Source organism: Anoplopoma fimbria, chromosome 24 (assembly GCF_027596085.1).
Source record: "Anoplopoma fimbria isolate UVic2021 breed Golden Eagle Sablefish chromosome 24, Afim_UVic_2022, whole genome shotgun sequence".
NCBI classification, from domain to species: Eukaryota; Metazoa; Chordata; class Actinopteri; order Perciformes; family Anoplopomatidae; genus Anoplopoma; species Anoplopoma fimbria.
Genome location: NC_072472.1, coordinates 25,115,090 through 25,140,552, shown reverse-complemented (window position 1 = coordinate 25,140,552; position 25,463 = coordinate 25,115,090). Strand labels below are relative to the sequence as shown.

At 41.4% G+C, this 25,463-nt stretch overlaps 4 protein-coding genes across 6 annotated transcripts in view; 2 read left to right on the top strand and 2 right to left on the bottom strand.

Annotated features, from left to right (window-relative positions):
- Positions 1–637, bottom strand: part of ncor1 (nuclear receptor corepressor 1) — a 52,965-nt gene extending 52,328 nt beyond the window's left edge. Inside the window, exon 1 of the mRNA XM_054626475.1 lies at positions 608–637. The gene's annotated coding sequence lies outside the window, so the exon portion shown is untranslated. The remainder of the gene's footprint in view (positions 1–607) is intronic.
- pigl (phosphatidylinositol glycan anchor biosynthesis, class L) lies at positions 574–13,199 on the top strand. The gene is made up of 7 exons (XM_054626477.1): positions 574–848; positions 1,447–1,546; positions 6,835–6,925; positions 8,080–8,147; positions 9,256–9,287; positions 10,573–10,706; positions 13,055–13,199. The coding sequence occupies exons 1-7, from the start codon at positions 596–598 to the stop codon at positions 13,181–13,183; spliced, it is 807 nt and encodes a 268-aa protein (XP_054482452.1). The 5' UTR covers positions 574–595; the 3' UTR covers positions 13,184–13,199.
- A 367-nt stretch (positions 13,200–13,566) lies between these two features.
- cenpv (centromere protein V) lies at positions 13,567–15,054 on the bottom strand. Of its 3 annotated transcripts, XM_054626481.1 has the most exons (6): positions 14,903–15,054; positions 14,631–14,762; positions 14,457–14,567; positions 14,202–14,271; positions 14,004–14,118; positions 13,567–13,716 (listed from the first exon to the last, which is right to left on the bottom strand). In XM_054626481.1, the coding sequence occupies exons 3-6, from the start codon at positions 14,546–14,548 to the stop codon at positions 13,571–13,573; spliced, it is 423 nt and encodes a 140-aa protein (XP_054482456.1). In that variant the 5' UTR covers positions 14,549–14,567; positions 14,631–14,762; positions 14,903–15,054; the 3' UTR covers positions 13,567–13,570. The 3 variants fall into 3 exon arrangements, with proteins under 3 accessions (XP_054482456.1, XP_054482453.1, XP_054482454.1); XM_054626478.1 differs by having other exon boundaries at positions 14,457–14,762; positions 14,903–15,053; XM_054626479.1 differs by having other exon boundaries at positions 14,457–14,759; positions 14,903–15,053.
- Positions 15,055–16,850: 1,796 nt separating this feature from the next.
- The window catches only part of ubb (ubiquitin B), an 11,738-nt gene continuing 3,125 nt past the window's right edge, over positions 16,851–25,463 (top strand). Inside the window, 6 exon segments of the mRNA XM_054626028.1 lie at positions 16,851–16,947; positions 17,646–18,947; positions 18,950–18,983; positions 18,985–19,036; positions 19,039–19,063; positions 19,066–19,368. Coding sequence (XP_054482003.1) covers positions 17,654–18,947; positions 18,950–18,983; positions 18,985–19,036; positions 19,039–19,063; positions 19,066–19,368 — 1,708 coding nt within the window. The 5' untranslated portion in view covers positions 16,851–16,947; positions 17,646–17,653.

The following is a 25,463-nucleotide window of genomic DNA, read 5'->3' as shown; positions in this document are numbered from 1 at the left end:
TACCTGGTGGAATACACGGGGTACTGGCATTCATCAACAAATGTGAATGTACAATAAAACTATATTATTTAGCTTTAGGAGAAATGGTGGACTCCTGTGTCACCCTTTGCATAAAAACGTAACATTTCCATTTTATATTTGTATGTACCTGTGAGGATAACACAGTGTAACAGCTAAATCTTCCCCTCAAACACGGCAACGTTCCTGGTGTTTGTAATTTTCACTTTTCAAAAACATAGATTTCGTTTGATTGATTTAACCTTTTCTACATTTTTCTGGTCCCTTTTATTCAGATATCCCAGAAAAATATTATGTGTCATATTAATGTGTTCGTTTTCCTAAGAAGTTGATCTAAACTGAAATGAAGTGAGAAAGCGACAGTGACTTCCAGAGAGTGAAACACACTATTGTGGGCCTAAAGTTGGCAGCTATTTGTTTGTTGGACTTATTTCTAATACTTTATTGATGCAATCTTTTAAAGACGGGTTAACGTAAGATATTTCAGACAGGCTGTAGATGTGTTTTTACAAGTGGAACCATTTCCATGTTTGGACTTTTGTCTTTACACGGAGTGTTTAAGGTAACGGTCAAAATAATGAGTGTTTACCTCGTTGTCTTCATCGCTCTATCCTATCTGATTTGGATCAAATGCATTTACTGTCGACATCGGCTAGCTCTGGTGGAGTCTTTGCAACGTGTAATGAACGTTACACCGAGCAGAGACGTAACCGGCCTCCGGGCTCTGGTTGTGACTGCGCATCCGGATGATGAATGTATGTTCTTCGCGCCAACGATCCTACGACTCGTTGAGTTAGAAGCCAGCGTTCATTTGCTGTGTTTATCAGAAGGTATGGTTACTTTAGCACGTTTTCATAAATGTTTTACCTACTAGGTGTATTAACAGAAAATAGTTTTCAAACCACACAAGTAAGGTTGCCTTTAATGGAAAGTGAAATAGCAGCTCACATACAGCTATAGTCATAATCAGTCTCAGGTTTCAGGATGACTGAAATGATGGTGTAAAGCAGCCCAATCTAAAATCCTACATAGTTATTAACATCGATTTCCAGAGCAACTAGCTTCTACAGGAAATGCCTAAAATTGTTAGTTTCCTTTATGTTAAAAAAAGGGGTTCTGTGGTGAGCTACAGGCAATTTAATTTTATGATAAATTATGAGCTACATAGAAGTACAAATGTAATCTTTAGAAAGTAAAGGCTTTGCAGTACTATTAAAATCTATTAAACATAAATCACATCTATGGAGCCCTTTATTTTATTTATATCCAACTTAACTGATGTTAGAGGACCATTTTACATTGCTTAAGAGCATATGCTGTTTCAAAATCATTGGAAATGTTTCACCAAGACATATGTTAGACTTACATTTAGATCCTCCTGTCATTTCGGTATATCTATAGCCTTATTTCTCCTCCAAATATGTACAGGAAACTACTACAAACAAGGATCTCAGCGCAAACAAGAACTTCTCAACAGCTGTGCCGTGTTGGGGATACCAGACTCCAGAATCACCATTATAGACCATAAGTAAGCACTAAATACACAACATACAGAGTACAACATTTCAGTTGTGTGCCTTTTTAATACCTGCTTATGCTGGCCCTCTGCCTGTTAGAGCTCATCAGTCCAATTCATCTATCTACAGTATGTATGTATATATATATATATATATATTTATGTATCCATCTCTGAAGAGTATAGTAAAGCTTGTTTTTGAATTGTAATTAATGAAATCTGAAACTATCTTTTTTGTTTACTTAATTATTTCACAATTTAGTTTTAAAAAATAAAGTTGTCCTTAGTGGAACAATGCCATTTGATTTAGCCTGTAATGTTTGCACCACCTGGTTGTTTGTTTGTTTGTTTGTTTGTTTGTTTGTTTGTTTGTTCTGAGCAGTCTATCAACGTGTTTTAGCAGTCACAGTGGATTATTCAGTGCCAATGATCTCTATTGGGAACATTGGGTTAATTTGGATTATTAGGACTGCTTAGCCAGGTAGCTTAGATTTGCTGAAAACAGGCCTCAGACTTCCATAGTCATTTTTTCATATCTGCAACTGCAACATTTTACTTACTGGTAAAAACAAACCTTGCACATTCCAGCTTTGTTGCAGGAACATCACAGTTCAAAGAAAAAATCAGATTTTTATCACTGTATTGAATAATGTGGAATGCTGTTAAAGATGTACAGTTCTTTCTTCGTTAGTCTGTAAATGCCTCCAAGTTAAAACAGTCTTGACTCATAACCATTTTCACTTCATAACCATTTTCACTTCATAATCAAAGCGGTGAGCAGAACCGGTAGCCAGAACTTCTAACAGAATTGTTGGCCAAATTCTTGGGGAACTCGCTCTTCTTCTGTTTTCTTCTGTGTTTGGCTGTTGATGCAGATGTAGGACTTTCAGTCTCCTGGCTCTGGCTATTGGCGAGGTCCAGTTACAGAGAACGTAGAAGGTCAAAAGTGATGTTGAAAAGGGGAATTTTTTTTTTTTTCCCCCAGTGGATCAACCCTGCAGCTTGACTTGAAAATGTTTTGAGTTTCTAAGAACCTCAGGGCTGCCTACATGTGAGTCTCTACATGTTGGCTCACCAGGAGAGCTGTTTGAACTCTGGGTCTAACCTGGAACTCACAGTAATAAGTTGGCAGCCTGCCCAGGTTGTCTACCCCTGAGTACATTGTGTGTGTGTGTGTGTGTGTGTGTGTGTGTGTGTGTGTGTGTGTGTGTGTGTGTGTGTGTGTGTGTGTGTGTGTGTGTGTGTGTGTGTGTGTGTGTGTGTCTGTGTGGTCTGTGTGTGTCTGAGTGGGGGCGTGTGTGTGTGTGTGTGTGTGTTTTCAAACACACACACACATGCAGACTTTACAGTTTTATCATCTTGTGCACACAGAATAGAGCTGAACTTTGATCTTGGTGCTGTCTGCACTTCTGCTGAACTGGAGTGTAGCCCATTTTCCCTTTCTGTGTATTCTGTTGTTTGCCCAAAACACACACCTAATCAGCACTTTGAGAGCCCCACTCACTCACAACCAAGCTCTCTCTCTCTGTACCACTCCTCCTCCTCCTCCTCCACCACCTCCTCCTCCTCCACTTGTCCATGTCTGCTGAAGCCAACTGCCAAGGACTGTGGGATATGTTTGGAAATGCTTTGAGCACTGCTAATGTAGGTCATTCCAAACTGTTTTTCTTCCTTGTGTGTCTGTACATGGCTAGCCACACTTTGGCTTTGCTCTTCACCTCCTCTGCCCAAGTATGTGCAGATGCACACCCAATGTCTTGACCTCTCCCTGTTTTTCACACAAGTCATTTAATTGTGCACAAAGAAAAGTGCAGAGCAAAACTTGGTAGCCGGTCTACTTTTCATGTTTACACCTCAAATACAATAGAAGCTAGTAGTTTTGAATAGAAATAAAATGTGCATTTTATGGATCATCTCTAATGTTAAGCAGTGAAGACGTTAAAGATAATGTCAACCCTAAAACAAGCTCCATGGCTATGAATATGAACACCTTGGCTCAACACGGGACTTTTTTATGTGATGGAACATTTTTATGTGATGGAACCTGGAGCAGATCATCACAGTTTGTGGTCTCAAAATATTTGGCATGAGTTTATGCCTAGCTGGGTATCATTTCTCTGTAATGCGAACACAAACCAGGAAGTTGGCTATACCTTGGAAAGTCAGCCTTGACACTTGTCACTGTCCACCTACTTGGACTTTGGTTCCCTTGTTCTCCTTGTTGTTACAGTTATGCATGAAATCCATTGTAATGAGTAATTTGGTCTTGCAAGAACGTTTCAAATCCCTTCTTGGAGGAGTTTTGGACCACGAGGGGCTGTTTTTCTAAGAAGGGGTCCCTGTTTTGTTTTTTTGTGCATTAGGACGCTTGGACGTGTAGAACACCCTGCTAATGGTGTCACACTTTTCCATCAAGACATTGTATTTAAAACTATATCAGAAATGAGCAAAAATAAAGCAGTCGGTGCCGGACTAGATGAATGTAAATATGTATTTTTTGCAGTATGGGCTGTGGCTACTGTACTATCATCTCATTCATCATTTTGTTTTCTCAGCTTCACAACAAAAGACTAGCAGGCAGTATAGGTTACGTTTCATGACAGAAATGGGCGAGACTTGCATACTCACAACCGTAGCCCGCGGAATCAACAGGAGTAACACGTGAATTCTGTTTTAAAATAGGATTTTCACTTTAATGCTCACTGAATAGGACAGCTGTGTAGACAGTATCTGGGGCCCCAGTGCATGTTGGGGCCTTTGTGATCAAGCTCGATCTGAGCACGCTCTGCTGCCTCTCCACTTGCACTGGCTTGACCTCTGTCTGCTCCCTGGACTCGATTATAGCAGCTCACTGCACAAATCCAACCACTTCTGCACCACATTATCGGTCGGTCTGAAATGACACAACTCTCTAGCTCACCCATCTCATTTCTGTCGAATTCTAATTTGACTCCATGATATTTGTCCATGATAACATGCTTTTTATTTTAAATAATCTTACAACAGAAGTAAATCTCAAACAGAAAGCTTTTGTTTTTCGATTGGATTAGTGTAAATCTCGGCATGGATGTAACCAAAGAGCTCAGCACTAGTTTCTAGAGTGGAAAGCCGTGTTTTGCTGCAGTAACACCGTATGCCCACACAGGGTTTAAATATACATTGATCAGTGGTAAAAAATAGCCCTAGCTCATTTATAAAAGCATGGCAGGGCGCAGTAAATAGTGGGGAGATGTTCCAGCCTCGCCGCTGACCTCCGGCTGTGCTTTTATCCTCGATACATTTGTCACACGCTGGCCTCCGCATATTCAAACAGTTGCTTTTCCCATTTACTGAGTCCTGCAGCCGGCAACAAGCTGTCACTCACACATTAAAATGTCTTTCTCTGCACGACATACATTCTCTACAACCCTAAAGCATTATCTCCATGGTTAGCATTATTTCCATGGTTGTTTTCATGACACCTTATATCCTCAACATGAGTGAACATTAAAAAAATAAAAAATGCAACCACAGATCTTTGAATCATTGTAAAACAACATGTGTGTCTATTGGTGTTGTTACCATGGTTGTAACTGCCTTATTACAGTGTGATATTGTGGGCGTTCAGTCAGTTTGTAGTTGCATCTCAGCCGTTCCAGGCAGGACATATAATCTGACTGTGTGGACAGAAGTCTGGCAGTTTCAGAGGCCTGTGGTCCATGTGACCAGACAAAACAAGCCCTCTCTCTCTCTCTCACACACACACACACACACACACACACACACACACACACACACACACACACACACACTCTCACACACATTCGAATCCCCTCACTGGGCCAAAGTTCAACAACTGCATACAGATGCCTGCAAGCAATTAAACATCCACATGCAAAGCTACAAAAGGGGGAGTTGGGGAGGTTACTTTAGGTCATTAAGCATGGTTGCCATGGCGAAGATGACCTAACATGACACTCAGCCTGCATCCTGATTGAGAAAGGTCAGGTATCTTGTGTCTCTTGTTCATTTATCTTTTCCTCCACCTCTGTGCAGGCTTTTGCTCAGCTGCGTTTGTTGAACTGCATGGCAAAATGTCTAAAATAAAACATGAATAAAAATGACATTAAGGGGAAAAAAGCATAAGGCATGAGTGTAGATACTTAATATTCATGCACTTATGCCAAATTCTCACAAAATCCTCATTTAACATTGATTTAGATTTAATTTCACTGTGCCGTCCTACTCTTAAACACACCCACACACACACGCATAAGCCTTAAGACATGTCACTGGTGTCACAGCAGTCCATTCACTCGATGAAAGACGGTTTTAAACTATCTCTGAACCCCCACCCCTCCTCCCTGTGACATAGCCGACCCCCGCCCCAACACCCCTCACACCAAATCCTGACCCCCACACCACCGTCAGCCCAATAGGTTTGAAGCCTAATCCATCACTTCCCTCTACCAGCTCAACTGTCCTGGCTCATTGTTAGCAACGAAGGGGAGGGGAACAACTGTTGAAAAACACCCCCACACACACCTACCCCCATTTTATGCATTTATATATATGCTTGCATGCACCGTCACGCCACCCATGTGCTAGCCCGAGTGTACAACAACACATCTCGTCATTGTCAAACCAAGACCCCCACAGTTTAGTGTTTCAAACTGTTGTGCAGTCAGTTTCTTTAGTTGGTTGTGTTTTTGATCAACATAAATTAAGGTGGTCGTAACTAGTGAACAAACTGAATCCACTTCAAATGCAACCCACAGGACTTTTTTATGTGAACTGTGTTTGCTTAGTTATGTGTTTTTAAGCACTTTTTTGTGGCTGTTTTCTCTAAAGTGCAGGGGGGGATGTTGAACAACCGTACAAAGACATGTTTTTAGTTTCTAAACTGAGAAAAAAAATCTGTTTATTATTTGTGCCAAAAAAAAGGGAGCCCATGCATGTTTAGTAGGCCAAGAGCTTGAGCTGGCCAAGTGGGATGTTAGAAGTATACGCTCTGTGTTGTCTCCAGGCTGTAGTTTCTGATGAAGACGATGCTAAGGGCCATCTGACCTTTAACCCCCCCTGGGCTTCCCAGCACTCCCCTGTGTTTGCATTCTGTAACAGCCGTTTTTTCAAAAGCTTGGTTAAATCTGCACAGCAAAAATCTGGTGCTCGGCAAGGGATAGGATGGCTCGGCTTAAGAAACACTGCTTATGTTGTGTAGAATTGACTTTCAGTTACAGTGAGGTAACAATGCAAACACAATGCCCTCTTGTTTCTCAGTAACACACTGTTGTAAGACTTTGGTTTTTTTGCCTCTTCAGAAAACTTCCAGATGATCCCAAAGCAGAATGGAGCGTCTCACTGGTCTCCTCTCTAATTGTGCAGCACATGAGAGTTCACTCCTTCAACATGGTATGCTCAGCTCCACACTGAACTTGTGCCTTTACCAACAGTCGTTTTTCTGTAATTTCCTGTTTGATGTTAACACACAATTTCCCTGCCATTCAGTGTACAGAATCCATGTATTGTTCTGTTCAGTTTTTAACGTCTTGGCACCACAGCTCTCTAGCTTATTATCCCAGTTTCACTGTCAGCTGGTGTTCTTTTTGTCTAACTCAGACTTTATATTGAACCTCCCTTCAAAACGAGGGGAAATGGCCTCTGCTGCAGCAGAAAGTTTATATTCAATTTCGGTGTTTACACAGAGATTCTTATCTGCCCCGGTACAGTTCTGCACTATTAGCTAATGGGAATGTGGTTAATTTAGATTCAAAGTATTTTCATCTGGGCTATCTCAACAACAGCACAAATGGTCAAACGCTCTGACAGACAGAAAGTACAGTAGTTTTGGCAACAGACAAAAAAAACAGAAAGCCACAGTTCTTTAGGGAAGATGATTACCCACAGCTGTGTTGTTCTTTGCTGTAGTTGCTGATCTCTTTTTGTTATCAAAGACGACAAACAAACACTCCGTCCCCTCCCATCCTGTCAGGCTGAGCTGCAAAAAAAATGCTTCCAGACCAAAAAGTAAGCCAAGGGAACATTTCTTATCTAACAATTCAGCAAAAACGCACATAGATGAACATGTAGATTTGAAAGGTAGCTCACTTTTCCTGCTCTTGAACTGAGTAACTTGTTTCCTCGGTCTGACACTGTGCCATTCTCTTGGTTTTCCATATACAAGCCAGCAGGAATGAGGAGAAAGTTCACTTGTTAATTATAATAATGTGGTTGGGAGCTCTAACTTAGGCTTGATTGCAACAACATAGTCATGGTAGAATACGCCTGAGCATTACAAATGCCAAGTCTTTAGTCAGGCACTCTTTCTTTCCCTTTGACCTGATTCTTTTCTCTTTTTTTTTTCACTTGCTTCCTCTGGTGTGCAAGCATGCGCACTGAAAAAAAACCCTTTTAAATATCAGTTGTCAGCTGCCAAGCAGCTCCACAGTTAGATACAGAAAACCCTTCCACTAACCCAAGAAAAAATCCTCCGTTTATTTAAATTCACTTTTAGATACCCAGGTTCTGGCTTTTCACCCACACAGTGAGATATTTTGTTGTTTCAGGTGCTGACCTTCGATGGGAGCGGAGTGAGCGGCCATGCCAATCACACAGCCATCCATAAAGCTGTCAGGTACTGACTCGACTTCAAGGCTTTGCCATCAGGAAAAACAGATTTTTTTTTTTGTTGAAACCCCTACTCTTAAAGATGCCATCCTTAGGGATATTATGTGGCTTACACATGCACACAGAACCCCGCCCACTCCACAATCGTAAAACGGTGTCCAGGAAAACATTTGGACTCGCATCAACATCCATCTTTTCCAAATGTTTCCCCAAAAACATGCACACACACACACACACACACACACACACACACACACACACACACACACACACACACACACACACACACACACACACACACACCCCATGTTTTTTAGAATCGGCCTGTTACATAGCTGAGAGGTCGTCCAAACAGAGTCCTCAGAGGCACTCGGCTTTGCTCCCAGAGAGCAGCAGTAAATCCTGTCCCTGAAGTGGTGAGGTGGGAGGGCAGCTCTGGTTAGGAGAGGCCAACCAAGCCAGTTACATCAGACTGTTTGTTTTGCACCGTGCTGTGTACGTCGCTGTCGTGTAAGTCACGGTGTTTTCCCTCACTGAGCCTGTACGGACCTCTGTCAATCCGTGGGCCTCATCTGTTGACAAGATATGAGCTCTCCAAATCACATATCATGATTCCAATCAGGCTGGAACCCAGAGGGGCCGTGCACTAGTTTCGCCAAAGTTCAATGGGTTGTTGTTGGGTTTTCTTTTTTTTTCTCAGCAGCTATTGGATTTGGGAATGCAAGTTGGGAGGAAAACATGACTCCCACCAAGATTTAAAGACGAGTTACTGTAGTAACAAGAAATATGAAATGGAGAATTATTTTTCCCACACAAAAAAGAACTCCAGCACTGCATGATCTGAAACACACACAATCGTAGATATTAAGCAGTATTAAGGCCTAATGCATGGCCTTTTCTGTGAGTTTACAGTCATCGACTTCTCACCCGTTTGTGTTGTAATCAGCATAACCAAAACTCTAATCTCAGTCACATATTGGCAGGTAGAAACATGACATCATGGTCATTTATTTTATAGAGGTTGCCAACACAAACCCTGTCAGTAAGAAGAAGTACCTGTTTGACAACAACCAATGTTTGCCTCCTTGACATTTTCTGCTTTTCTCCTCTTACAGCCATCTTGCTTTCACCGGACAAGTACCCAATGGTAGGTGTGTCAAAAAAGAAAAAACTTTAAAAAGGTTCATATTTTAATTAGAGAGTTGTTTTAAGTGACCAAAGGGTCACGGGTCTGATTTACTGGTCACTGAGAAAAGTCGTCAGTAAAAGTAAAAAGTCTTAAGCATGATTCTGGTTGAAAGTGATTCTCATTGGATGTGTGAAATGACAATGAGTGCACAGGCCCAGTAAAAAAAAAAGTTTTATAATTTATTAGGCATTAAGCAGAACAGAAAATGTCTTCCTCGCATGAGCAGCATCCCCACCCCCCTCCAATTGGTGTTATAGAGAACCCTGTAAAGTGTAAACTTTTTTTCAAGACTTTTTTTTTGTTAATGTACAGCACCCTCTGCTGTTCAGAAGGGATGCATGAGTCTTGTGTCTTCTCTAAACATTTTGGTCTGCTGGTGGCAGCATGAGGCCGTTTTAATATTTAACCTCAACCTACATATACTGGTTTCATTCCTGATTTCAGACTCTGTTGTTAAAATCAGTGCATCTGGTTCTTTACCTCTTTAATGTTGAAGTAATATCAAAACATATGCCAATTGGTCTTTTAGTTTCAACTAAAGAGGAAGTCCTCCGGGTATGTGAATGTAAAGTAGGACAGAGAGGAGCCAACATGCTACTACAGACTCAGAGCTCATTATTTTGCTTGTATTTGAGCACACCTGCGTTAAAATTTGAGTAGACGGCACAATAAGAAACAAACACAGCAGGCCGGAGCAGTTAATCATACATGAGATGTCAACGGTTGCACTGTGCTGTTGAATTGAAGGGAGTCATTATCATCTGAGTCCTGCAGCCAAAGCCAACACACACTTTATCTTTGAGCTGCCTGGCCCTCTTTAGCCCTCAGTGAGCAACCTTCAAAGCAGCAGGACTGTCATCAATCACGCTCACTGGTTATTTCTTACCATTACGCATTTACACTTCACCTGTTCGACTGGTCCTACTGTAGCCTCTAGGAAAGGCGGGAGAGAATTAGACCCAACGTGATTGTAATAAGCCTCTTCGCCTGGCTGTGCTTCCTGCTCCTTACCAACAGCTTTAAGCTTCTTGTGCCCCACAAACTCCTGCTGCATGGCAAAGGTCATAGTTGAAATATTTTGTATCATATTGACCGTCTAAGCCATTCAACTACAACACAAACAGGAGTTTGCTTCACAATAAAAACATCTGAGATTGAACAAACTGAGAAGAACGGCCTAGTAAAGGGTCTGCTGTTGTGAACATATAACAAATTAACCGCTAACTATTGTCTGTCCTCCCAGACTGCTGTTTGCTCTCCCTGGTGACCGTTGGCCTCCTCAGGAAGTACATCTCCTTCCTGGAGCTTCCCTTCAGTTGGCTGCTGCCCTCATGCCTCCGCTGTATTAACGGCTCTCAGGGCTACAGGCGAGCCAAAGTAAGCCTTGAAAAGGACAGTTTGTTGGCAAGACAAGATCTTCGTCTGGTTTTAGAGGGCACATTTTAACAAGGCTATATACAGTATATGTGCTGAAGTTTGTGAATCTGAGACGCTCCGCTGCAGTTGAGGATATACAGCGGGTAAAATAAGTATTGAACACGTCACCATTTTTCTCAGTAAATATATTTCTAAAGGTGCTATTGACATGACATTTTCACCAGATGTGGGTAACAACCCAAGTAATCCATACATACAAAGAAACAAATAAGTTCAGAAATTATGTTATGTGTAATAAAATGGAATGACACAGGGAAAAAGTATTGAACACGCTGTCTGAAATGTATTTAATACTTGGTACAGAAGCCTTTGTTGGTGATGACAGCTTCAAGACGCCTCCTGTATGGAGAAACTAGTGGCATGCATTGCTCAGGTGTGATTTTGGCCCATTCTTGAAGTATTGAACACATGTAGAAAGGGAGGTGCAAAAAGTCATGGAAAGCCAAGACACCAGCTGAAATCTATCAGTAATTAGAAAGCAATCCTGCCCCTTGTTAGTGCAAATGAATATCAACTGGTTCAGTCCCAACTGATGGCCTATAAAAAGGTGTGTCATTACCAAGGTGTCACACAAGAAACATCTCATGATGGGTGAAAGCAAAGAGCTCTCTCTAGACCTTCACAACCTTATTGTTGCAAACATACTGATGGCATTGGTTACAGAAGGATTTCTAAACTTCTGAATGTTCCAGTGAGCACTGGATGTGGAAAGAACATAATTTCACCATAAACCGGCCACGACCAGGTGCTCCTCGCAAGATTTCTGACAGAGGAGTGAAAAGAATTATCAGAAGAGTTGTCCAAGAGCCAAGGAGCACTAGTGGAGAGCTTCAGAAAGACCTGGAATCAGCAGGTACAATTGTTTCAAAGAAAACAATAAGTAATGCATCAACCGCCGTGGCCTGTATGCACGCTCACCACGCAAGACTCCACTGCTGAAGAAAAAGCATGTTGAAGCTCGTTTAAAGTTTGCTGCACAACATTTAGACAAGCCTGTGAAATACTGGGAGAATATAGTCTGGTCAGATGAGACCAACATGGAACTCTTTGGAGGCCATAATACACACCATGTTTGGAGGTCAGATGGCACTGCACATGATCCCAAAAACACCAGACCAACAGTGAAGTTTGGAGGTGGAACATCATGGTGTGGGGCTGTTTTTCAGCATACGGCACTGGCAAACTTCATATAATTGAAGACTTATTGCACTCGTATTAGTTGCTGCACTTACTGTATTCGTATCAGTTCGCTGCACTTATTGAATTTGTATTTGTTTACTGCACTTATCCTATTCGTAGTAGTTTGTAGCACTTACTATATTCGGATTAGTCTGTTGCAATTATTGTTTTCGTAGTAATTTGCCTCTGCACTATACTTTTGCTCTGGTTTATGCTTTAAGATGCTTGTTTAAGAAAGGAGATGCACTTATGACTTCTGGTGACTAGTAGTTCTCTTGAATACCTATGTTGAATACACTTCCTGTAAGTCGCTTTGGATAAAAGCGTCTGCTACATGACTGTAATGTAATGTAATGGAAGGATGAATGGAAAAATGTACCGAGACATTCTTGATAAAAATCTGCTGCCATCTAGCAGGATGATGAAGATGAAACGAGGGTGGACATTTCAGCAAGACAATGATCCCAAACACACAGCCAAGGAAACTCTCCATTGGTTTCACAGAAAGAAAATAAAGCTGCTAGAATGGCCCAGCCAATCACCTGACCTGAATCCAATAGAAACTCTATGGAAAGAACTAAAGATCAGAGTTCATAGAAGAGGCCCACGGAACCTTCAAGATCTGAAGACTGTTTGTGTGGAAGAATGGGCCAAAATCACACCTGAGCAATGCATGCCACTAGTTTCTCCATACAGGAGGCGTCTTGAAGCTGTCATCACCAACAAAGGCTTCTGTACCAAGTATTAAATACATTTCAGTAAGCGTGTTCAATACTTTTCCCCTGTGTCATTCCATTTTATTACACATAACTTAGTTTCTGAACGTATTTGTTTGGTTTTCTTTGTATGTATGGGTTACTTGGGTTGTTACCGACATCTGGTGAACATTTCATGTCAATAGCACCTTTAGAAATATATTTACTGAGAAAAATGGTGACGTGTTCAATACTTATTTTACCCGCTGTATGTCATCAAGCTAATATTTTTATATAAAGGTATAAATACATTAACACTAAGCAGCTGAGAGATTTGTTCACTTTTGGCTTTTAATCGGATGTCACAATACAATGGTTTACATAACCACATACTAACCCTATTTTCTTTTCCAGGATGCCATGTTTTGTCACCGCACTCAACTCCTGTGGTTTCGTTACCTCTACATTACTTTCTCTCGGTACATGTTCGCCAACACATTCCAAATTATCCCACAAGGACCAAAGAACCTGAAGATATATTGATTTGTTACTGTGTTACTGTAGGTGTCCTGCTGCCTAAATCCTCAATTACTGTGGAAGGAGTGAATTTAGTTTACAAATCTGATGAACTGTCTTTTTCTCACTGTGAATAAGGATTTCTTCAGTAATTCATTAGCTAAAGTAGCCAGAATATTTTTTCATAAGCACTTTCCATGAACAAAGCTGACACTAATTTTGAAATAACCGAAACGTCTTGTATGTTTGCCTCTACAGAAATGTCTTTATTGTCTTTACACTGTATACAAACAACACTAGGGTTTGATAAGTTGGGGGGGGGTGGTTATCTTATAATGTTGAATATGCTGTACAGAAATTCTATTACACTGTTGATTAAAAAAAAAAGAACTTGATTGTTATATCACAGTGGTGTTACTTTGCTTCGCTCTCAGCTGTGTGTTTGGACATGTCTCTGATGCTCTTGTGAACCTGCATGCTTTCTTCCCACTTCTCCCCACAAAACGCCTCCACTGTGACACTGCGGACGGTACCTGGATCCAGACAGTGAGGAGCAACGCCTGGCAACAAAAGGACAGCTCCATTATTTATATGTAAACAAACCAGTCTATTGTCTCAAGCACATTTCACTGACAACTTGGCTTTACCGGCTCAGTAATGCAAAATATCAAGATTCAAGGGTGTTATCCCGATAACACTGTCATCTATTGTAGAATTTTTTTTCTCATTGTGAGAATAACAAATGCCACACATATAGTAGAGTGGGGAGGTTAGTTTGGCATAAACACAACAAAATGTAGATACAACACATGAGAATGGTGTGTCTGTCTTGTGTTTGCGGTCATACCGTATCCATCAGGGTTGGAGCGTGGAGTGTAGAAACTTTGAACTCCACAGGTTTTACAGAAGGTGTGTTTGGCAACGTGAGTGTTAAATGTGTATGTGGTCAGATTATTGGACCCCTTGGAAGATAAAAAAATAATAATTATTCACTTAAATATTCACTTATTTCCTCGTATGAAAGGTTTTGGCTTGAGTTTAGTACCTGTAAGAGTGTGAAGTGATTTTTTGGAACAATGAAATGATGGTTTTGTTTCTTTGTGCAAATGCTGCAGCTGGAGAAACAGACACAAATCAGATTATATTCTCTTCAATGTGATGGGATGGACCATAACTTAAAAATCGACTACCGATTAATCTTATTTAACATTATACATGTCTTGAACAACCTTGTTTTCTTGGTGACACACATTTGTAATTTAAAACAATGAGACAATGTCATTGAATTTAATATCCTTACTTGCATTGGAAAACATGGAGGTCTGGGGAACTCAAGACTTCAAATCTAACAGCCCCACAGTGGCAGCCGCCTTTGTGCTTCACAAGATCCATAATGTGGGTACAAAGAAAACTACAAACCATCACGATGAATACATATTTTCATATTTGACTATTCTGGGATGAAAGGCCTTACTTCAGTCACGTTGTTGTCGTCAAGAAGAGAAGGAGCAGGCATCTGATCTGATGAAACTGACGTGACGTGTTTGTTGTGAAACCTGTTGACGTGGAACTGAACGTCCCGCCTGAAACAACTCCAATGACCCTGCTGGAGAAAACACAATGAACCCAATTAAACAGTCTACCACTAATAATGGTCACATTTACACTAAAACCCCACAAGCTTTTGACCATTCAGTGCTGCTGACTTGGTCATAGAATATAGCAGTTAAATTCAAAGGTGGGAACCTCGAAGAAAAGCCAACGCCAAGTTTGTTGCCCCGAGCCACTGACACTTATTTCATGTGATAATAGAGTCAGCTTCCACAGTAATCAGCTAGGACTATGCCCTGCTTGAAAGATTGTCTTTACTGGAACACTATGGAACAGTCCATAATCACTCCGAGCAATGGGGCAGGGCAAAGTACAGCAGACTTGCACAAACACATTCCTCAGAGGTTGAACTAGTTCAGCCAGACGCCCAGCTCTGTGTTGGAAAGCACTGGCGTAGTGCATCACGGGTTGGGTGTCATATGACAGGGTAGCTGGAAGGGTGGGGCAAGGGAATGCTGTGACCCAATTACATATATTAAGACTATCCCAGCTGTATCATATCTATGACCCCAAAAATAGGATCCCAGTAGGCTACAGACCCCCATCTGAGCTTTTGCTCTTTGATTTGATTTGGTTTACAGTGCAGCAGTTGTCTGTAATAATGATGGGAGCTAAAAGTGGCCAGTATTTGATTGTTTTTTAAGTGTAAGTTCTTGCCAGGGTCCTGTGTGGGTTCCCAAAACCAACTTTGAGGACCATAGACCGAAATCTCAGACGCTAAGTATGTTTGATGAGCTTAATTACTCCAATCCTGACACGTATCACAAAAACCAACAGTACCATTGTTTTCCAGTTTCACCTGGGCGTTGGCGTAATGCTTGGCATTTAGACTTAATGCTCATGAGGACAAGATCAAGCCCTTTCCTGTGAATTTTACAATCAAATGAATAGCATCTTGCCATTATGCCTTCGGATTAAATACTCAAGAACAAATAAATAACAAGAAAGATGGAAAACAAATCTGAAACTACCATTACATTCCTTCCTATGAACTGATTATTCAGCTTGAGTCACAAAAATAAACAATGTAATTACAAGGCAAGAAAAAAACATTTTATATTAAGTTGGGAAACCCAATGTTGAGAGCGTTGAGAGGCCTGAGGAGTGGGTGAGAATGGTGTCAGCACATTTACACAATGTGCTTTCTTTACTCCTGCCATGCACATATCTGTCTGCGGACTGGTGACTTGACACTTTCAGTACAGCATGTTCATTCAGATAAGCAAAACACAGCTACAGCCTCCACACTACAATATTGCAATCATTTGAACCTTTTTCAGACAGATCAATGTGAATATAATATTCAAATCTATTTACATTATGCTGTGGCCAGAATACTTGAGGATGTCTAAAAAATAAATAGAATATATGCTCACTCCTACATCACTTATCTCAATATTAAGGCCAAGACTGTGTTGTCGTCATTCAGCTTACCAACATGTTGCAGTGGTGTTAAGGTTGGCTTTGAATCATGAATGTATTCTTTATTTAAGGAGCCTGTATAGCACCTGATGTGGATGCTGCTAGCACAAGGAGGTCAGTGACCGTCTGTTAACAGACACATCTGATAGAGTCACATACACGCATCGTCAGATGGTTCCTTATGTAACATTAATGTTATGATGTTGTTTCACAGAAAGACGGGGAAACCCACAGTATGTGTAAAGGCTACGCCATCGTCACGACATTTAGTATTCAATCATTCAACGATGTGTCTTAAAACCTCCACAGCCACGTAACTGAAGCCGGACACTAGTGACTGTAACACAGCAACCAATCGCTGCTCAAACAAACACTCGCAGCATCCAATCAGAAGCTCGGGATGTTTCTGTTGCTACGGTGCTTCCAGCACATTCTTCAGCCAGAGTCGTAGTCTGGTGAGATATTATTCCGCCGGGAAAGATATGTCAAAATAACGTTTTCAATCATACTATTTTGACTAAAGATTAACGTTTATGAGTAAACCTTTGATTGTTAAATACAATAATACTATAACCATACAATAATGCGTTTCGGAGCAGTGGGGACTACTTTCAGATGCGGACGGATATTGAGCGGTGACGTGTGCAGACTGCGGTATATAAGGCGGAGCGTCGCTGCCGCTGCGGTATTATTCAACAGCGACGAGGAGAGGCGGCACTGCGACAGAGAATACTCATTATTAACTGCGTTTCTGTAAAGTAAGTACGGGTTTTCCTCTTATTTTCAGGATACATCGTTTTAATAGCTTACATTGTTTACACAGCTGGTGTCTCAGGTCGTTGTTTGGTGACGTCAGCTTTACAGTCGTTGACGGTACTTCAGAGTATCTCCAGTAATCTGAGTCTGTATAAACGCTGCTGACGGGTTTCCACGTCCACTAGTTAGTCGATGTCAGGGTTAGCTAATGTTAGCTTATGTTGTGTTAGCTTATGTTAGCTTGTGTTAGCTTATGTTAGCTTGTGTTAGCTTATGTTAGCTTGTGTTAGCTTGTGTTAGCTTATGCTAGCTTATGTTAGCTTGTGTTAGCTTTAGCAGTGACTCAACGTTTCCAGTATCGTCCATTAGAGTAACGTTGGCTGAACAAAAGGGAGGCAGGACGATCTCAAAATGGCGCTGGGACCGGAATGGCCGCTGCTGGTCTAGAGCTTCTTCTTATTATTATTATTATTATTATTATTATTATTGTTATTATTATTATTATTATTATTGTCTTTTAATAAAGTGATTCTCATTTGATCACGATATTACCTTAGTTATTTCAGCGCTTCGTCTTACAATTGCTATTAATAATTGCAACTATGGGGGAGAAAGAAAAAAAAGAAATTTTAAATGACATGTTTCACCAATTTAGATTTCTGAACTAAATCTGGATTTGATGTATCTTCATTTTACATAGGAGTAAACATGCAGATCTTCGTGAAGACCCTCACTGGCAAGACCATCACCCTCGAGGTTGAGCCCAGCGACACCATCGAGAATGTCAAGGCCAAGATCCAGGACAAGGAGGGCATTCCCCCAGACCAGCAGAGGCTGATCTTTGCCGGCAAGCAGCTGGAAGATGGCCGTACCCTCTCTGACTACAACATCCAGAAGGAGTCCACCCTCCATCTTGTCCTCCGTCTGAGGGGAGGCATGCAGATCTTCGTGAAGACCCTCACCGGCAAGACCATCACCCTGGAAGTCGAGCCCAGTGACACCATTGAGAACGTCAAGGCCAAGATCCAGGACAAGGAGGGCATTCCCCCAGACCAGCAGAGGCTGATCTTTGCCGGCAAGCAGCTGGAAGATGGCCGTACCCTCTCTGACTACAACATCCAGAAGGAGTCCACCCTCCATCTTGTCCTCCGTCTGAGGGGAGGCATGCAGATCTTCGTGAAGACCCTCACTGGCAAGACCATCACCCTCGAGGTCGAGCCCAGCGACACCATTGAGAACGTGAAGGCCAAGATCCAGGACAAGGAGGGCATTCCCCCAGACCAGCAGAGGCTGATCTTCGCTGGCAAGCAGCTGGAAGATGGCCGTACCCTCTCTGACTACAACATCCAGAAGGAGTCCACCCTCCATCTTGTCCTCCGTCTGAGGGGAGGCATGCAGATCTTCGTGAAGACCCTCACTGGCAAGACCATCACCCTCGAGGTTGAGCCCAGCGACACCATTGAGAACGTGAAGGCCAAGATCCAGGACAAGGAGGGCATTCCCCCAGACCAGCAGAGGCTGATCTTCGCTGGCAAGCAGTTGGAAGATGGCCGCACCCTCTCTGACTACAACATCCAGAAGGAGTCCACCCTCCATCTTGTCCTCCGTCTGAGGGGAGGCATGCAGATCTTCGTGAAGACCCTCACTGGCAAGACCATCACCCTCGAGGTCGAGCCCAGTGACACCATTGAGAACGTGAAGGCCAAGATCCAGGACAAGGAGGGCATTCCCCCAGACCAGCAGAGGCTGATCTTCGCTGGCAAGCAGCTGGAAGATGGCCGCACCCTCTCTGACTACAACATCCAGAAGGAGTCCACCCTCCATCTTGTCCTCCGTCTGAGGGGAGGCATGCAGATCTTCGTCAAGACCCTCACTGGCAAGACCATCACCCTCGAGGTTGAGCCCAGCGACACCATTGAGAACGTGAAGGCCAAGATCCAGGACAAGGAGGGCATTCCCCCAGACCAGCAGAGGCTGATCTTCGCTGGCAAGCAGCTGGAAGATGAACCCTCTCTGACTACAACATCCAGAAGGAGTCCCCTCCAGGCCAAGATCCAGGACAAGGAGGGCATTCCCCCAGATTCCCCCAGACCAGCAGGCTGATCTTCGCTGGCAAGCAGGCACCCTCTCTGACTACAACATCCAGAAGGAGTCTACCCTCCATCTTGTGCTGCGTCTGAGGGGAGGCATGCAGATCTTCGTGAAGACCCTCACTGGCAAGACTATCACCCTGGAAGTCGAGCCCAGCGACACCATCGAGAACGTGAAGGCCAAGATCCAGGACAAGGAGGGCATTCCCCCAGACCAGCAGAGGCTGATCTTTGCCGGCAAGCAGCTGGAAGATGGCCGCACCCTCTCTGACTACAACATCCAGAAGGAGTCCACCCTCCATCTTGTCCTCCGTCTGAGGGGAGGGCAGTAAAGTGATTCATGATTCCATGTTCTTAAACTTATCTCCTCAAAGTTAATGTGCTATGTATGACATGCTATACATACCGTATTATAAAGTTGTTGTTGTTGTTACACATGACAAAGGTGTTAAACGTTACATGACCAAAAGTTTAATGCTCATCACTTAATAAATGATTAAACTGAATTTCCTGGTGCTGTTCATTCATGGTGCATATCTTCTATAATATCAGCAATATTGTAGATAATTGGGTAAAATGAAGGCGACATGGCAATATTTAAAGCTAAGCTCTTCACACTTTTCTGTAATGCTAATATAGCAGGGGAGTGATAAAGCTTTTGCTGTTCTCTAAGATACATGGTGTGACTATAAACTGCTCAATTTGGGCAGTAATAGTAAGTAGGTGCATTTTTATCAATATATAATTTGTACTATGTGCATGGCTTGAAACTTGGTAAGTGAAACTGAAATGACATGAGTAAACAGGACTGAACCAACTGTCTATTAATGAAAATAACAACAAAAAGCATTAGTTCTTACTGTTCTAGTATAAATCATGAGAGCAGGACCTCTTCTATTTTTAGTTTTAAGTAAACTGATACAGGTGTGTAATCTGTATTTTTAAACTGAAAAAGGGCTTTATTTCCACTGTCCTTGGTGTTGAATATCTGGGGTACTGAAACATCCAGTGACCTTTGACAGCTTCCCAGCTAAGTTAGAAACTCAAAGTGCGCATCTACTGATTTCCTTGTACTTACTTTATACACAATGGTATGCTATACAGTCACGTATGTAATTTTAACATAAACATAACTTTAGTTGTATGCTGTATGTGAGAAGGAATTTATAGAAAGGAAAATCTAATTAGCATTTGCACAGCTAACCAGTACTCATACTATCGCTAACTGAGTTTCCATGTCAAGCACAGTATCTCTGAGTTAATAATAGCCCACCATTTTAGTAAGATGCTGCCCAGAGCTGGCAGATATTCATGTCAGATTTTGATATGATGTACACATGTATGTAGATGTCTACTCTGTAGATAAGGGGATTAATGATGGGTAAATTAAAACTATAATCATGCTTACATTACAGTCATTTAGCAGACGCTTTTTTGGATAAAAGCGTCTGCTAAATGACTGTAATGTAATGTAATGCTTCTTCTCAGTGAATTAATTGCAATATTACTGCAGAGGGTTTATAGAGCTGGAGGTTAGCTGCTGAAGCACAAAACACTTGTAAAGGTAGAAATAATATCTGTTCAGGGGGATGTGACGCCATCTACTGTCCAGAGGTTGACATTATTATTATATTCCTTTATTGATCCCCATGGGGGAAATTCGAGTGTTGCAGCAGCTCAACTACACAGAAACAGATAATAAATACAACATATTATACAATAAAAATAAAATTAAATAAAAATGTACAGTAAATCCACATGGGGGGGGGCTGGTCAGCATGGTGACAGACTGTGGTCTATAGATCTATATAGATCTATATAGATATATATATATATATATATATATATATATATAGATATATCAGCATGGTGACAGACTGTGGTCTCTGCTGTTGTTGTACAGTCTGATGGCAGTGGGCACAAATGAGCGTCTGAAGCTCCGTCCTGCTCTTTGGTAGAATCAGCCGATGGCTGAAAGAGCTGCCCAGCTGCCACAGTTCCTCATGGAGAGGGTGAGAGGGATTGTCCAGGATGGCTCCGAGTTTGGCCTTCATCCTCCTCTCACCCACTGACTCCAGACTGTCCAGCTCCAGACCACCACAGAGCTGGCTCTCCTCACCAGCTTGTTGAGTTTGTTGGCATCTCCTGATGCCACCACCCCAGCACACCACAATGACATGATACTTAGAGGAAATGCATGAGGTATAAAACATTAAATAAAGATAATGATCTTTCGTTTATATGTATGAACAAATGTCTCAAGAAAGTTATTGAATTTAAAAAATAAAATAAAATAAAAACTACCTGGCATGCAATCCGCGGTGATCGCCGGAACCTATTTCCCGGTCACCGGGATTCTACCGGGACGGCTCCTCTAGCTCCCGGACGGCTCAACCTCCTCTAGCTATGCTATCCTTCCGTTTTCAGCCTGCGGTCGCGGTCATTTTCACGCGGATTCAGCAGCATGGAGAGACAGGCTGATGGCACCACTGTTTAGCCACTTCATGCTTTTTTTACGGACGTTTTCAGCTGGCGGTCGCGGTCATTTTTTAGGCGGATGGAGCAGCATGGTTGTGTCGGTTCATTTTACGCCGTTTTAGTGTGCTAAAAGACCCGCTGTCACTCCCAGAGTTTACCCTGACTTGGAGCACTCTGCTGCGGGTGTTTTGACGCTGTGATGCCGGTCATTTTACGCCGTTTTCACTGCCTTAAAAGACAGATTCAGCCGGATTTCAGCACTAAAAATGGAAAGCGCCTGCTATTTTTTCCTCCCTGGGCTGCTGGAGGTCATTTTACGCCGTTTTAGTGTGCTAAAGGACCGCTGGAGGTTGAGCCGTCATCCACCGGTACCGGTACCGTGAAAAACACCGGTAATCCGGCACACTGGGTATACAGGAGGATGAGCCGTCCAGATAAACATCCGTGAAAACATCATGACGTGACGTCACTGCACCGCGACTGTGACAAACGCGAAACATTAAATAAAGATAATAAAACATTAAATAAAGATATTAAAACATTAAATAAAGATATTAAAACATTAAATAAAGAGAATGAAACATTAAATAAATAGAATAAAACATTAAATAAAGATATTAAAACATTAAACAAAGAGAATAAAACATTAAATGAAGATAATAAAACATTAAATAAAGAGAATGAAACATTAAATAAAGAGAATGAAACATTAAATAAAGAGAATAAACATTTAATAAAGATAATGAAACATTAAAAATAGAATAAAACATTAAATAAAGATAATAGAGATGGCACCTTCGTTTAGCCACTTCAAGATCTTAAAAAATAAGAACTTGCAAAATGTTTATAAGAACTTGAAAATGTAAATATATGTCATTTTTTAGGCGGATGGAGCAGCATGTTGTTTTATATTTGAACAAATGTCTCGTTTTATTGAATTAAAAACCCGCTGTCACTCCCAGAGTTTAAAAAACTTAAAGCACTAAAATTAAAAAATAAATGTTTTGAAATAAAATCTGATGCCGGCATCAATGCGCGTTTCACTGCCTTAAAAGACAGATTCAGCCGGATTTCAGCACTAAAATCCTCCGGAAAGCGCCTGCTATTTTTTTCCTCCCTGGGCTGCTGGAGGTCATTTTACGCCGTTTTAGTGTGCTAAAAGACCGCTGGAGGTTGAGCCGGCCGGTCCACCGGTACCGGTACCGTGAAAAACACCGTAATCCGGCACACCGGTATACAGGAGGATGAGCCGTCCAGATAAACATCCGTGAAAACATCATGACGTGACGTCACTGCACCGCGACTGTGACAAACGCGAAACATTAAATAAAGATAATAAAACATTAAATAAAGATAATGATCTTTCGTTTATATGTATGAACAAATGTCTCAAGAAAGTTATTGAATTTAAAAAATAAAATAAAATAAAAACTACCTGGCATGCAATCCGCGGTGATCGCCGGAACCTATTTCCCGGTCACCGGGATTCTACCGGGACGGCTCCTCTAGCTCCCGGACGGCTCAACCTCCTCTAGCTATGCTATCCTTCCGTTTTCAGCCCGCGGTCGCGGTCATTTTCACGCGGATTCAGCAGCATGGAGAGACAGGCTGATGGCACCACTGTTTAGCCACTTCATGCTCTCTTTTACGGACGTTTTCAGCTGGCGGTCGCGGTCATTTTTTAGGCGGATGGAGCAGCATGGTTGTGTCGGTTCATTTTACGCCGTTTTAGTGTGCTAAAAGACCCGCTGTCACTCCCAGAGTTTACCCTGACTTGGAGCACTCTGCTGCGGGTGTTTAGTGTGCTAAAAGACCGCTGGAGGTTGAGCCGGCCGGTCCACCGGTACCGGTACCGTGAAAAACACCGGTAATCCGGCACACTGGTATACAGGAGGATGAGCCGTCCAGATAAACATCCGTGAAAACATCATGACGTGACGTCACTGCACCGCGACTGTGACAAACGCGAAACATTAAATAAAGATAAGAAAACATTAAATAAAGATATTAAAACATTAAATAAAGATATTAAAACATTAAATAAAGAGAATGAAACATTAAATAAATAGAATAAAACATTAAATAAAGATATTAAAACATTAAACAAAGAGAATAAAACATTAAATGAAGATAATAAAACATTAAATAAAGAGAATGAAACATTAAATAAAGAGAATATAACATTTAATAAAGATAATGAAACATTAAATGAATAGAATAAAACATTAAATAAAGATAATAGATGATGTTTCAGCCTTCGTGGCATCAACTTAAGATCTTAAAAATAAGAACTTGAAAATGTAAATATATATATATATATATATATATATATATATAAATATATTGTGTTTTATATGTATGAACAAATGTCTCAATAAAGTTATTGAATTAAAAAAAAAAAAAAATTAAAATTAAAAAAAAAAATTAAAAATTAAAATTAAAAAATAAATAAATAAATAAAATCTACCCGGCATGCAATGCGCGGTGATCGCCGGAACCTATTTCCCGGTCACCGGGATTCTACCGGGACGCCTCCTCTAGTTTCCCAGACGGCTCAACCTCCTCTAGCTATGCTAGCTATAGGAGGTTGAGCCGGCCGGTCCACCGGTACCGGTACCGTGAAAAACACCGGTAATCCGGCACACCGGTATACAGGAGGATGAGCCGTCCAGATAAACATCCGTGAAAACATCATGACGTGACGTCACTGCACCGCGACTGTGACAAACGCGAAACATTAAATAAAGATAATAAAACATTAAATAAAGATAATGATCTTTCGTTTATATGTATGAACAAATGTCTCAAGAAAGTTATTGAATTTAAAAAAATAAAATAAAATAAAAACTACCTGGCATGCAATCCGCGGTGATCGCCGGAACCTATTTCCCGGTCACCGGGATTCTACCGGGACGGCTCCTCTAGCTCCCGGACGGCTCAACCTCCTCTAGCTATGCTATCCTTCCGTTTTCAGCCCGCGGTCGCGGTCATTTTCACGCGGATTCAGCAGCATGGAGAGACAGGCTGATGGCACCACTGTTTAGCCACTTCATGCTCTCTTTTACGGACGTTTTCAGCTGGCGGTCGCGGTCATTTTTTAGGCGGATGGAGCAGCATGGTTGTGTCGGTTCATTTTACGCCGTTTTAGTGTGCTAAAAGACCCGCTGTCACTCCCAGAGTTTACCCTGACTTGGAGCACTCTGCTGCGGGTGTTTTGACGCTGTGATGCCGGTCATTTTACGCCGTTTCACTGCCTTAAAAGACAGATTCAGCCGGATTTCAGCACTAAAATCCTCCGGAAAGCGCCTGCTATTTTTTTCCTCCCTGGGCTGCTGGAGGTCATTTTACGCCGTTTTAGTGTGCTAAAAGACCGGCTGGAGGTTGAGCCGGCCGGTCCACCGGTACCGGTACCGTGAAAAACACCGTAATCCGGCACACTGGTATACAGGAGGATGAGCCGCCCAGATAAACATCCGTGAAAACATCATGACGTGACGTCACTGCACCGCGACTGTGACAAACGCGAAACATTAAATAAAGATAAGAAAACATTAAATAAAGATATTAAAACATTAAATAAAGATATTAAAGAGAAAAACATTAAATAAATAGAATAAAACATTAAATAAAGATATTAAAACATTAAACAAAGAGAAAAACATTAAATGAAGATAATAAAACATTAAATAAAGAGAATGAAACATTAAATAAAGAGAATATAACATTTAATAAAGATAATGAAACATTAAATGAATAGAATAAAACATTAAATAAAGATAATAGATGATGTTTCAGCCTTCGTGGCATCAACTTAAGATCTTAAAAAATAAGAACTTGAAAATGTAAATATATATATATATATATATATATATATATAAATATATTGTGTTTTATATGTATGAACAAATGTCTCAATAAAGTTATTGAATTAAAAAAAAAAAAAAAATTAA

Bases quoted from the DNA above. Each gene is read 5' to 3' on its own strand.
- pigl (XM_054626477.1), top strand. From the start codon at position 596: ATGAGTGTTTACCTCGTTGTCTTCATCGCTCTATCCTATCTGATTTGG. The intron at 1,547-6,834 runs GTAAGCACTAAA...TTGCCTCTTCAG, and splicing joins ATCACCATTATAGACCATAA to AAAACTTCCAGATGATCCCA. The intron at 9,288-10,572 runs GTAGGTGTGTCA...CTGTCCTCCCAG, and splicing joins CACCGGACAAGTACCCAATG to ACTGCTGTTTGCTCTCCCTG.
- cenpv (XM_054626478.1), bottom strand. From the start codon at position 14,578: ATGGTTTGTAGTTTTCTTTGTACCCACATTATGGATCTTGTGAAGCAC. The intron at 14,272-14,456 runs GTAAGGATATTA...CTGTTTCTCCAG, and splicing joins CTCCATGTTTTCCAATGCAA to CTGCAGCATTTGCACAAAGA. The intron at 13,717-14,003 runs GTATGACCGCAA...TTTTGTTGCCAG, and splicing joins CTCCAACCCTGATGGATACG to GCGTTGCTCCTCACTGTCTG.